Below are 14,305 nucleotides of genomic sequence, written 5' to 3'. Positions count from 1 at the left end.
CATATATGTGCAGTTATGTGATGCCAACGATGAGTCATGTGGATTATTTTAACCCATCCGTTCTGTTCGGGTTATTTATCTGCAAAGATTTTAGGAAAAAAGACTTGTACAGAGGGAGTTTCACACTTGGCTCGTAGCGCACATCTGATATCACAGAAGTGTTGCTTACAGTTCTCTTTCTGTAAGTTCTCCAATATATTAAACCCAACAAATGTCAGAACTTTTTACATAGATCCTTTATTGCAAATCTTATCTTTGTACGTCCAGTGTACAATTGTTGGGGCAAACTCGAAGTCTCAAGCACTGAAAGTACAGTTTTGTCCCTTTTTCAGAAAAAATGTATTGACATTAAAGGGGGCAGGCCACCCAAATTGTGAAAACTCTCACTTACCTTCAGTTGTGTCTTGCCGTGCAGGTAGTTTTGAAGTATCCGTCTCAGAGGTTTCTGCCTGTAGTTTGTGGTGCTCACAGCGTTGAAAAATTACATTTAAAATCAACACAACAAACTCTGCGCATGGCAACTACATTGTGGTTAAAGTTCAGAGACAATCAAGGACAACCGTTAATTGCAGGTCTGTGATGGGGTACAAACTAATCCACCATCCAGACTGCCACACCCTTACTCTCTGCTTCACTATGAAAGGGGCACACAACTTCCTGCGTCGGTACTGGTCGTTGGCAGTGGACGTAAATTGCGAGGTGCAGAATTGTCCAATGTGAACAGAATTCCTGGAAGTCACCTCCATTGTGTTGGAGTGGAAGCCGGAAGCTAGACTTATCTGTATGATAATATTAGAAATACTCAGTACAGATACTGGGATTCAGAAGTTGTAACTCGCGCCCCTAAAATGTGCTCCTCACCCAGCTGAGATTTCACATTTCATTTCCCATCACTGGAATGAATACAGAAGTAAGAGTTCCTTTGTGCTCTGTCTCTGCTTGCAGCCCCTCCTTTGATGAGGAACTCTCCCCTCGGCCCAAGGGGAAGAAGAAGAAGAGAAAGTCTGAACGGAAGAGGAAAAGGAAAAGGTCAGTTCCCCAAATGAGATGACTCTGCAGTGAGGTGTATTGTTGGACACCTTTTGTCGTGTTGCCTGAAATAAATAAATTGAGAGGTGTACAGGAGAATGCCTGGTACTCTCCGGAGTTCATGTTTATTTGTTCTCCCGCTTTAGGTCTCCTTCCCACAGCCTGTCGCCACTGAGGAAGAAGAAAAAGAAGAAGAAGAAGAGCTCCAAGAAAAGCAAGCGGCATAGGTAGTTCTTGCTTACTACGTCAATATTGGCACAATGGCATGACATTTATTTTTAAGTGACTGAAATCATCTTTTTTTCCCCCCTATTCCAGGTATACCTCCAAAAAGTCAAAACACAGGTATGTATATGATTACTGCAAGATTTTGCGCATACTTCTAGTATTTCTCGTGGTTGTGTGTATCTGTAATTTCTAAAGGTTAAATTATTTCATTAAAAAGAGAAACTTCTCACCTGGATACAGTTCTATTATAAATGTAGTGTCACATTTAGCGCCTGCTCTCTGTGAGATTGCTGGATTTCCAACTTAAAAGCCAATGCCCTTTATGTAGCAGTAAGAAAGCGGGCTGTCTGTGCAGGCTTTGTCAGTCTTAATGCTCCTCGCTCATGATTCTATTCTCTTTCATCCCACCAGCTCTTCAAGTTTAAAACATAAGAGGAAGGATGAGCGCAAGCACAAGAAAAGGTCAGTCTGTGACTGTTGCATCAGAATCATGTACTCTCCAAATCCTGCACACCATGTTTTTGACACTCCTCCAACCTCCTCTGCCCCCATGGTAAGCCCATCCACCCATTTCAGAACAAAAAGAGAGAGGATCCTCCAAAATGCTCTCATGTCGGGGCACGATGGGTGAAAACAGACACATGCGGCTTTCATTTTTCTGAGAAAAGCGTGAAAAAAACCCTCGTACAGAGGAAAACAGATTGAAAGCTTGAGACACAAAGAGAGGGGGAAAAAAGGGGTGAAAGAGGGTAAGAGAAACCAATTTCATGCTGTGATCTTGCAACATTTTATAATTCCACTTTGGATGAGCGCGCCGTTGTTTGTAAGCACAGAGCCAAGTTTAGTTGCTGCTTACTTCAACAGAAACCACTGCTTTCCTGCTCACTACGACTCTCCTCTTTTGTTCTTTTCATGCCTTTGCAGTTCCTTTATACTCTAGCTCTCCTATTTTCTTTCATATACATCAGAGTTGGAGATGCATCACAGATGCAACTATTTGAATTATACATCCTTAAAGGTATACAGGCTTGATCTGATTGTACCTTTTTAATCTTGAACAGTAGTTACAGATTAACTGGTTGAAGGGTAATTCCTTGTTTTCCTTTCAACCTGACTTTGTGTTCATGTAATTTCTTGTTGAGGGGGGGGGGGGTTGTTTTGCTCGGCGGCCGCTAGGATCAGTTATCTTATGTTATGTTATTTCTGTAAGTCGACTTGTACCCTAGGCCTCCGGGGCACCGCAGGTTAGCCGAATTTATTTGGAAGAGAAAGCGAAGGTGATTAATAGGATTATTAGTCAAACTCTCCGGTGTGAACATCTGCAACAGTTTGCAGACTAACTTCCTGGTTCAACTTTCACTTACAGTACTTTCTACAGTTGCGCACACGCAGTTTTCTTTGCAATGAGGTATTATCACAATCGTTCTGACTGCTCGTGTTTTCTGCACTGTTGAACTTGAACATATCGATGCCGCCGTGTTCCCTGATCTCAGCTAGTCATTTAGTGAATTTAGAGTGAGTGAACGTTAGTAAGAAATGTCAAAAACAGATTTTAGCAATGACCAAAAAGATGCAGGCTGAAGCCAGAGTTTAATGCGCCCTCACTTATCACTCAATAAAAGTGTATATGGACATGTACAAGCTACAGAGTCACAGACCACTAGCTACAGATGTGATCAGTTTTTAATGGTATAGAGCGTATAGAAGCAGCAAATCCTCACATTTGAGAAGCTGGGATTTGTGCTTGTTAACGGACAAATGATTAAGGGATTATAAAAATGGCTGTCAACTAATCTCTGTCGATTGATTAATCATAGTGCTCTTAGCTCCTTATCCACTTGTGTCTTCTCTCCTCTGCTCTCCTCGTCACCTCCTCCAGTTCCCGGACTCACTCGCGGCGGAGACGACGCTATCGGAGGTCAGAGTCGTACAGTTCTTCCTGCCAGTCTTCCACAGAGGACAGGTAGGAACTCATCCCTCACCCTCCTCGCCCTCCCACTACTCCCTCAGTTTATCTTATCAGCCCGAGGTGTCTGCCGAGTTCCTGGTCACACCGCAGCGATGACTGATAAGGCAGAGGTGACTTCCTGATCTCAGCCCTTATCACAGCGTCGCAGGAAATGGCCCCATATTCACTCCACAGATCGATGCACTCAATTATAATGACATATTGCAAAATCATGGACGTGTGATAATATGAAAGATGTTTTTCACAGGTTTTATGGATTATACTGAACAGGGGGGAAAGCCTGATGATCTGTAGTAGCTAGTGGATTAACTGGATGTTTCTACTGGTGATAATTAATCCTTGAATAATCATTGATCGCCATTATATCGCATTCAGTCAGAATGGCATCCTCAGGAGCAGCCCAATGAGTGAACTTTGACACGTGTGAATAAGTACAATTCATTTCAGTTTGAACTCCAATTGAGGTCCAGTTTTCAAACTGAAATGATCTGAAAAATATTCTGAAATCTTTTGCTCATTACAATGAGTTTCTTTGGAAGAAATATGGAGCTTTAAACTACATTTTTTATAGAGCTGAACCTCAATCCTTCATCAGCTAATCTTACCAGGTAGAATAACACCCAAGAAGTCCTTTCTTTACAATTTTCCTCTGATTACACAACAGATTACAATTCATTTTTCAAGATGGCCAAAGCAACAGAAGGCGTGAAATAGTGCTCCTTTTGTTTACCTTGTTTTTGTTCTCTGAAGTGCAGAATTGGCCGTGAAAAGAAGCATTTGTGTCATGATGCTGTGTCATGAAAACTAAATCCAGCCTTTTCCCACAGACACCATCTGCAGAAATCTGTGGTACATCAGGCATTAGGAGACCTGGCAGCTGTAGTAGAAACCAAAGGAGTGCTTGACCACACGGACATGAAGTGGAGACCTGCAACCAAATCAGTGTGTAAAACGGCCCCAAAATATCGCTCCATCCTCTCAACTGCCACCGTAAGTACTCTTTAGGACTGACGGTGCCGCCACTGGTTCAGTTTGATTCCTCAGTTATGGCCATGTAAAACTAGTAAGATTTGAATTCCACATCCTGGTGTTTTTATAAAAAAGAAATGATATTCAATCAAAAATATTATATATTTCAGAAAATTATATGTCTAAACCCATTTAGGGGCGAATATCTACAGAATCAAAAACTGTACATGGCCTTACTCTGAGCTCGCTCTACGAATTCTTTGTTTTGCAGTAATTTTGTCAGTTCCTGTTTTTCTGTTTTTAAAACTAACGCTATCTAGTGCTTTGTAGAGAAGCCACCCCACAATAGTAATGATACCCGCTGGAAAGAATTACACATTCTCGAAAGCTTATTTTCCTGTTGTGCAATAAAGTGTCAAATTTAAATGAAAATCAACGCAATCTCACACAATCTCACGACACATTCGTATTCCTTTATTAAAGGTATTATTGAAAAGTTGTTAACACTTTGTTCAGAGATTTCGTTTTTAATTAATTATTTCAACAAACCCGGTCAAGATTAGGAAAGTTAAACACTTGCTTACAGCTTTGTGTGTTGACCTTAAAACTATTTTAATGTTTACTAGATTTGTGGTTGACTCCTACAGGATGTAACAAAGCCTGTAGTTTATTTTAAGACCTTTCAGACTTGCTTTTTTTTAAAAACAGCATACTGTTGCGCTGCACAGGAAGTGAAGCTTTTTTTGTTGTTGTTGTTTAAAATGAACAGAAATGACAAAAACAGCATTGTAACCATTCTGCATTTGTCTTGTCAGCAGGCAGGAAGCGCTTGTTTATTGTCTAAGGTCATTAAACTTGCGTCAGGCTGTGCTTAGTTAGAACATAGAGCTTTAAGGTTAGGGACGGTTTGAGATTGGACATAAACCATTAGTTTGTGCCACGCTACATAAACGTCACGCTCCTTCCTGTACGCCCAACACTGGCATCATGCACATTTAACGTCAGCGAAATCATTTGGGAGGCTGGGCTGAAGCAGCAGACTGAGATATAATTGATCACTTAGAATGATTATGGATGATGGACCAAACAAACAACAGAAAAGCAGAACAGATCTTTGTTAATGCAAAGACTAAATGTTTTTTTACTTTCAAGGACTGAACTCATGAAGCTCCTCTGGTTAAAACAGTAAAAAGGACTCAGAGACGCGTGTCCTGCTGTCCTGTTGTGCATTTAGAATATGTTTTTTATATATATTTATACATTTTATCTGTGACCTCTAAATACTCGCACACTAGCATGCTTTCAGGAGCCACGATTGACATTAAAAATAAAAATGTCCCCTGTTCGCTTCCCCTCTCAGTCCCCTCCGGTCATTACATCTGCTGTACGTTGTACTTATATATACTGTTATACTTCCAGCAGACAGTTTCTGTTGTTCAGATTGCAGACCTGACTTGGAGCTAAAATGAAACCAAGAGAAAACAAACAAATCTTTAAACTGTGATTGACAACTTCTAGATGACTTAAATTGTGCTGTTGATTGCAGGTTGATTTTCTTTCTTTTTTTTGAAGTGATATTTGCCTCATAAATACATCTATGTCCTTAAACTCGCTGTTCCATGCTTACTGGAGCATGAAATATATTTAATTTCTCTCCAGCAATCATTAAATTATGCTAATTGCACAGACGAATGTTTTTAATTACACACCACAGGGTTTTAATTGAAATTCAATAAATTAATCCATATATTGAATCATGCCTGGCATTCAATATCCCAAAGTCTTTCAGGAGGACTTCACAGTTGGTGGGGAAGCCTTAGTGTATCAGAATTATTCAATGGTGTTTTAAATTATGTGCTTTTATTCACCAAATCATAAATAAATGCAAAAGTAATGTAGGATGATGTTTGCTTAATATTTCTTTCCCAAAAAAGCAATCCGTAAAAGGAAAGGTAGGTATGACTGGATAGAAAAACCCTCAGAAATAATGAAGGGGGTTGATTATTAAATATGTCAACCCAATCTGTAAATAGAATATATTTTGTGTTGGCAGCAAAAGAAAAGTTGTGGCAACAAAAATTTGGCAAAGATACCAAGGCAGAGATGAAATGTTTATTTGAAGGCCGCCTTGTCAAAATATCTTGAGGTGACATTGAAGAATGTCTCTGCTTAAAAATTTGCCTTTCTGTAAGTGAAATCTTTTACTCTTGAGTATCCACAGATTGTGCGTAGATGCGAGTGGTAAATTTCCCTCAGGTTTGGTCAGAGTTGTGTCGCCTTCAGACTAGACAATGGGAAACCTTCGGGAGGACAGACTGGATAAACGAAAGTGTCTCGTAATCAATAAGTACAGAGAGATCATGGTTTTATGAGATTGGTCAACTATGATCCTTGGAGAGCCAGGGTCCAGGGTCTATTTCCATCTGTGGACGTCTGCAGTAAAAAAAAATTAAAAAAATGTATAAATTCGGTGTGCAGTAGTTGTACTCACATACAAGCGCACTTCTTTCCCGAAAAACTCCAAAACAATGCAACATTAAGGAAAGAAAAAGGAATATGCCAATAAAAGTCTAACTGGCTCTGGGTTTGAAGAGAGGGTTATTGTCTTTTTCTTGCAATTTACGACTCTAATGATGCACTTATGTTGCCCGCTCTTCCCTTTTTCTTACACCTTACCTACTTAAGGAGGAAATCTTGATTGGTAAGTCGATGCTATCCGCAGATTTAGGGATTTACTTGTAGGTCGGTGCAGGCTAATTATTTACTTCTTACAGGAGAAAGAACACAGTCATCTGTCCTATTCTGAGGGCTTTCTTAGTTAGACTGATGGGATCTCTCTTTGTCTGCAATCCTTTTCATTTATACATAATACCCATTTTGTGATGTTTGTTCAATGTTCTTTAAATGAGGCTTTTCAATGGGGCTATTGTTTACTCTCTTTCTCTTCACTCGACTTAGAGCCGGTAGATCTTTCCACGCATAGTTTTTCTTTCTTCTCTGCTCTTTTGTTGTTCCTTTCATATAATTGTTTTAGTTTAGACTTACTTTATCTAAATTTGTTTCTTGCTGATTTCTTTGACTTTAGTTGAGTTCAGACCTTCTTTCGAGGTTAATCGCATGCTTTAAATTTGCATGATGTCTTTATCTTTCAAAGTTCTCTGTCCTGAGAAAAAAAAAAAAAGAAATCTCTTTTCTGTGTTTTCAAGGGAATATGTGCCTTTGTACTAGAGTATTCACAGTGCATCAAAGCAGATAGCAGGTTCCATTTATCAACACACACTTGGTTTTAAGCTGCAGCCTGTTTGTCTGTTTGCAGATTTTGTCGTCAAAACCTGGAAGCGAGCTCTTACACGGAAAAGGGTCTCAGCATTTATCGAGCCGGACCGAAGTTCCGCACGATTACGATTCTGGGAATGACACGTCTTCGCCACCATCCAGCAAAACTGGTGTTTCTCGGGCAAGTGTCACCGACAACAAGAGGAACCGCCGTCTGGCCTCGCCAGAGAAGCTGAAGTTCGCTGACAGAGACAATGTCTCTGATTCAGGAAACTCTGTGACCAGCTACGCTTCCTTGTGCAAACCGTATGGGGAGGACGGCTTGTCTGCAACCCTGTTCAGTGGAAACGGCAAGAGGTAATGTTGTGTTCATAATAAATAATCCATATGAATGAATGCTTCCCAGGAAAATTGCAAGCTGTTTATCTTCCATGCTCTGTTTCCTCTTTTGAAATATTCATCTTGTGAGTGAGAATAAGGGAGAGCGTTTCTTAAAAACAAGCAAGGAAACTATTTTGGCTTTATCACTCAAAGCCGTGAAACGTCTTAATGTGTTTTCTTCACAGACAGCAGATAACCTTGGGGTGTCGGGTAGAAGTTGTAAGATCTCCAAAGACTTCCAGCTGTTCACAAAGGATGAGCAAGTCGTCTCGAAGGCGACGGAAAACGCGGCCATCCAGCAGCAGGAGCAGGAGCAGGTCCACGGGGAGTTCCAGATACTCCGGACGCTACTCTCGAAGCCTGTCGCTGTCATCTTGCAGGTGGGTTAACTACTTTTACGCTGTACATCATAACTAACATCCACTAATACCCACGTTACAGTATGTACATTTCCACTCACATCTATTTCAGTTTGCACATAAAGAAGTGGAAATTTGGGACACCATCTCTTTCCCCTTCAGGTGGAAAAGAGAAGATGCTTGTGTTGTGGTTCTAGGGTTGGCAAAGTCTTTTGGCCGGTCCACGAAGTTGGTCCGGACTGAAATATCTCAACAAATACTTAATGGATTGCCAGGACATTTAGTACAGACATTCGTGGTACCCAGAGGATGAGCATAGAATGCAGACATTCATGGTTCATGATGAATCTTACTGACTTTGCTGATCCCCTGACTTCTTCTTGAGGTCCACATTTGTGGTTTTGAGTGAAATATCTTAACAACTTTTAGATGGATTTCTATGAAATTTGGTACAGCCATTCATGTCCCCTTCAGGATGGATTAAAATGACTTTGGTGATCCCATAACTTTTCCTCTATTGCGCCACCATCAGGTCAAGATCTCAATTTGTCCCAATACTTTGGTAAAATTTCATGAATTTGCATAAAAATGAGCGCAACATTTTATAGCTACTGCTGCATCGTTCAGTTCCAGTGGATAATTGTCGTTTTTCTCGTCGCCAGCTCGTACTCGCGCTCACCAAGTTATTCAGCGGATGTGAGGCGGCGAGGCAGTGTGGCCAGCCTGAGCTCCAGAGGAAGCTACTCCAGATACAGCGATGACAGGTGAACTTTACGAAACCTTCCAGCTGCTAATGACTCCTCATTAGAGGTGTAATATATATAAAATATATATTAATATTTTTGGTGATTAAATTTTCACATTGTTACGTCTGCTTCCCAGACTACGAGACAGAAAGAGAGCAACTAGCTCCCAAGAGACAGATGTGAAGCATGCACATAGGACTAGTGGGAAGAGACGAGGACGCAAATCCTACTCTCCTATGAAGAAAAGAAGGAGAGACTCACCAAGCCATCTGGAAGCACGCAGAATCACAAGGTACAGCTTCCCCAGCCTGGTTATTTATAGCTACAATATACTTTTTTATGCCTAAAGGCAGCAAAAATGTACTGCTGGTCACACCCTCCTCCCCCTCAGCTGGACCCAACCTGAGGTCTTTCCCTCGTGTTGCTGAGCGATGTACCTTGAAATGGCATTTAGCCAGAGGATGAGATAACCGTCAGCTCTAAAGTCACCACAGGTGCTGAAGAAGCAGATGGCGAACACAGGAAATCTGAAATGTAAAAAAAAAAAAAAAAGAACAAGCACAAACACTTTTTTGATCTTGTCAGCCACACAGTCAGCTTTAGTTTCCATTCATTTCTTACTGCGCTTTGACAGCAGACACCCAGAAATGTGCACAAAAGAACACGACAGCCGCAGAGAGATTAGAAACAAGAGATTTTATGTAGTTATTGCTTTATTAATCTACGCTGCTTTAAAGCCGCACTATTCAGTGTTTGTGTATTAATTATGGGCCGAATGACTACGTGTAGTGTGAAGCGTTTTAGCATCCATCAGCTCATTGTTTTGGTTTTACTACCCTCAACTTTTGGCCTGGACATTCTTATGTCTTAGGTTTCTTAAGTCAGTGAAGCCTTTTTCTGGTTAAATAAAGTTATGATGCAGCAGACAGACAAAGTTAGCGGCTAGCTGGTGAACATAGTGGAGACAAAATATGCAAATGTCTGGATGTATAAATAGACACTTGTTTGTTAACACTTTAGCTATAACATCTTTGTAATGCAAAGATTTTTTGGGGAGTGGGGATGTTGAGTTATTGTCTTTAAACCAACGTTACTTGGTGTTTTTGTCCACTAGGGGGCAGCACAATCAGCTGCATAGAACATTTACACCCTATAATATTGATATTGGGACTTAACAGTTGCCTATTTACACATCCAGCAGAGCAATATTACCATTTATTTTGAGGCCATCTGTTTAAATTCCTTTAAGTTCTGTTTTGTTCTCTGCACATCCTGAGCGAAATATCAGGCTCTTTAGCTGCTAAATGCTCCACTATGTTCGCCAGCTAGTCACTAACTTTGTCTGTCTGCCTGTTTGGTGCTGAGCAGGCAGCGTACAGTGGATTTATTCGAGCTTTTACTGCTGAAAACAGCTGCCCGCGACACTGATGAGAGCGGTGAGAGTGAACCAAATCAGTGGAGCGACCCCCTCCTGATTCTTATAAAAATACTGATTCACGCAGCTTTAATTCTCTTACTGTTTATCAATTTCACACCACTTAACCTTTTTGGCTCCCCACAGTGCCAGGAAGCGACCCATCCCTTACTTCCGACCCAGTCCGTCCTCCACCAGTCGGTCCACCAGCGTGTCGTCCTGGAGCAGCCTCTTCACCCGCAGCCGCAGTCGCAGCCCGGTCCACAGCATCAGCAGGAGCCGCAGCCGCAGCCACAGTTACTCCTCCTACAGGAGCTACAGCCGCAGTTCATCCTGGAACTCCATCTTTGGGACCCGCAGTCGCAGCCGGAGTCGCGATTCGATGAACAAACGCAACAAAACCAGGCATTAGGTTTCTCAGAGAACATTGAGGGACTGAAGCGCCGGTCGTGTTTCCAGTTGAGAGCAGGGAACGGAGGATGTTGGAGAAATCGACTGCGTGCGTCTCCGAGCTCCAAGCTTTGATGCTTGAGTGGAAATGTCCCAGCAGGGGTCCGACCACGTCTTTCACTGATGCAGTCTTGTTAACTCTGCCCACAGAGACCGCTGGAGACTGAATGTCTTTTTGTTTGTTTGTTTTGTTCTCGTACTGCATCCTCTTGCATCAGCACTCACACCGGCCTGAGACTGTTCATCTCTTAGATATTTACAATACAAACTTCACAGAAGACAGAAACAGTATTCCTGTATTTGGTTAACTAACATTGCTGTTCCTTATTTTTATGTCCCTGCACTTCACATTAAATTATTTCTTTAAATGAATGCTTTAAAATTGTTTAACAGCTTAATATTTATTTCAAAATTGATAGTTATATGGTACCTTATAAGGCCTGAGGGTACCAAGAAGAGTTGAAACAGCTTATTTTGGGCAATATACAGAATGTGTTGGCTAATGCAAGCGCAGATGCACCTGGTAAACACTGTCCCACATCAGGTCTGTAGGTTACAGATTTTGAAGTGAAGAAGAGAAGTGAAGTATTGATGTAACATTTGAGCCGTTTGATCCGAGTGTTTACAAATGGCTTCACAGGGATCGTTATCAGGAATAAGGAAAAGGTTTATTGCTCTGATCTCGGCACTTCACAAGGTGGAGAACAAACGTGTTTCCTCTGAAAAATGAAACGGCGAGGGTTGCCTGACGGCGAGCAAACTGCCTGTCAGCTCAAATGTCAAATTAATTTATCGTCTGATCAAGTGGAGAACAATTGAAATGTCAGTCCATGTAATACAACAAAGAGCGATAGAAACATGGTGCAGGGACAGGGAGGGGGGATTTCTTTTGATAAAATCGTCACGCTTTCTCGTCAGCTCACGGCAAATAAAACATGTAATGAATTTGTTTTGGGAAAAGGACACGTTAAAGGTAAACATAATGGACTTTTCTATCTACTTCAATGCTGAAACTGTCACGTTGGGGTGTCTGTACTTCTATAAATCAGTTTCTGAGTTTTTATTTGATACTTCTGATTTCTAAAGATGGCACAGAAAGAAAAGGCTGTACCTCATTTCGCTGCAACATGTTGAAAAGAAGTCTGAACTTATGAATAGCATTGATTCTTTACTTGAATAACGTTTTCATGCTACAACACTGGAACACAAACATCAACTGTGTTTTTGTTCTTGAGTTATATCACAACGGAGGGTCAAGCTTTGAATTGTGCGGCACCATACATATTTATTACTTATTTAATATTTATTTGTTTGTTGTCCCTCTCAGTAGTGGTCAATCTTTCTATGCAACACTGTCAATTTATCGTTCTTATGACACTGCTGTAATTTATTTTTGGTTTGTTGTAAATTATTCTTGGGTTTTGCCACTTTACTCTCACATAAACCTCAAAGTAGAAGCAGATGTTCACAAGCCGGAGGAGCAAAAACTGGAATGGCAGCAAAGATCCTTTCTTTCTTTTCCTTTTGGGTGCTTTATAGAAAGCAAAAGTGCGACATTTTGGAAAATATGATTGATGGCACTCTCATAGGTGTCTGTTAAATATGAAGCTACAGCCAGCAACGGGCTAACTTAGCTTAGCATAAAGACCGGAAATGGGGAAACAGCTGGCTTGGCTCTGTCAAAAGGTTACTAAAATCTGCCTAGCAGCACCTCTAAAGCTCACTTATTAAAATGTATCTCATGTGTTGAAGTGTAAAAATGACATGTTGTTATGTGGCCTGACTTTTCTCTCCACTGTTTGCCCGGAAACCTCACAGTCACTGCACCCAGCAAAGGAATAGTCCGGCATATAACTCCTCATAAAACCACAACTTTTTGCTCCGACTCTAGTTTTTAAACAAATTAAACAAAGAGATGCTGGTAGGTGGATTTTTTTTACCTTTGGACAGAATCAGGCTAGCTGTTTCCCCTTGTTTCCAGTCTTTATGCTAAGCTAAGCTAACCCGGCTGCTGATCATAACTTCATATTAACCACACAGATGCGAGAGTGGTATCAGTCTTCTCATCGAACTCCCGGCAAGACAGCAAATAAGCGTATTTTCCAAAATGTCAAACAATTTCTTTAAAGTAAATTCTCGAGGCTGCTTTGAATTTGAATCTGCAAAAAAGTCTGAAACTGCCTTTCCACATAATTAAGAGAGTTATGTTTCTCAGTCATTTCAAATCCATCATCCTGTCTGTGTAACCGCTCCAGGCCTGACAGACGGCTCTCTATGCACTCAATACTCTCAGCTTATTTCCCTGAATGTCAACTAAATTGGACGAACGAGGGAAATGCGACGCCGGAAGAGGAAGGAACTTGGCACGAAAGTCATTCATGAACTCTAAACTGATGATGACTCGTGTCAACCAGCGTTGACCAGGTGCCGGGGGAAGATTTGAGCGGTCACGTTGGTGAACTTTCAAGATGGGCACCCAGGCCAACGGCCCTCTCCCCATCTCACAATGTAAAGTTTGCATCAGTTCTTGTGCAAAATAATTTTGAATATGTAATTACCGTGGTGTAAATACGCATCTGCATTGTACAGATTACACAAAAGCTATGATTATTTGATTTACAGAATGTGATTCGGGCCTTGTTGGATGTTTAAATGTTGGTAGTGATGCATTGAGCAGTGAAAGAGGAAAAGAAGACAACATGCCAGTCAGGCATCAGGTGGACTCTGGATGTCTTCGTGCTAAAGATCTGATCATGTCTTTTGTTATTTTAAAACTCCCAATAACAAGGTCATATAGCAATAGTGATCCAAGTGTTTCAGTGTTAAATTATGCATACGCTCCCTGTTTTTTTTCCATATGAACGAGCATATTGCAAAAGCATGTTTTTCATACTGTCACATTGAACCTTGTGTCAGTGTGAACTCCACATTGTAATAACGTCTCACCTGGAAATTGAATTGTCCCCGCCATGACCCCGTGAAATCAACTTTCCCTTTCACTGCGTGTTTAGAATAATCTATATATAAAGTCATGTTCTGAATAAAAACACCACCGCAGTCCTGTGTTGTGTTCTGAAAACACGTTTATTTACCACAGACCGCCTCCGCAAACTTGACTCCTTATAGCTGCTGTTTTATTTGTAGTGTGACATCAGTGCGTTTGACCTGAAGCTCTGCGTTATTTTCTATTAAAGAGCCAGTGAGTCACCGAGAGGAGGGAGATCCAAGTCTGTGTGAGTGACAGGTGGACAGTAACTTCATTTGGTAAAAAAGGAGGCTGCTCTGTGGTCAGCTGTTGCGCCTGCGCTGCAAGAAATATCCACATCAGAGAGTCATTTCATCTTAATTGAAGTCTGAGCCTGTTTTACGACCCAAATAAACAGATGAAAGTCTTTGTTTGGATCAGAGCTACGCGTTGTTTCCTCCAGCTCTCTCTTCTGGAAACGTCTGAACACCGTGTGTCACTCTGGAGGGGGCTACTTTT

At 41.2% G+C, this 14,305-nt stretch overlaps 1 protein-coding gene across 1 annotated transcript in view; it reads left to right on the top strand.

Moving 5' to 3' along the window:
• srrm4 (serine/arginine repetitive matrix 4) overlaps positions 1-10,783 on the top strand; it is a 55,148-nt gene extending 44,365 nt beyond the window's left edge. Inside the window, exons 3-13 of the mRNA XM_070905126.1 lie at positions 946-1,029; positions 1,176-1,256; positions 1,348-1,374; positions 1,669-1,719; positions 3,137-3,220; positions 4,054-4,216; positions 7,512-7,828; positions 8,038-8,232; positions 8,874-8,975; positions 9,094-9,249; positions 10,519-10,783. Coding sequence (XP_070761227.1) covers positions 946-1,029; positions 1,176-1,256; positions 1,348-1,374; positions 1,669-1,719; positions 3,137-3,220; positions 4,054-4,216; positions 7,512-7,828; positions 8,038-8,232; positions 8,874-8,975; positions 9,094-9,249; positions 10,519-10,783 — 1,525 coding nt within the window. The remainder of the gene's footprint in view (positions 1-945; positions 1,030-1,175; positions 1,257-1,347; positions 1,375-1,668; positions 1,720-3,136; positions 3,221-4,053; positions 4,217-7,511; positions 7,829-8,037; positions 8,233-8,873; positions 8,976-9,093; positions 9,250-10,518) is intronic.
• Positions 10,784-14,305: the final 3,522 nt, after the last annotated feature.

This window comes from Enoplosus armatus, chromosome 4 (genome assembly GCF_043641665.1).
Source record: "Enoplosus armatus isolate fEnoArm2 chromosome 4, fEnoArm2.hap1, whole genome shotgun sequence".
Taxonomy (NCBI): Eukaryota; Metazoa; Chordata; class Actinopteri; order Centrarchiformes; family Enoplosidae; genus Enoplosus; species Enoplosus armatus.
Note: the sequence above shows the minus strand (reverse complement) of the source record. Positions and strands in the feature narration are given on the sequence as shown.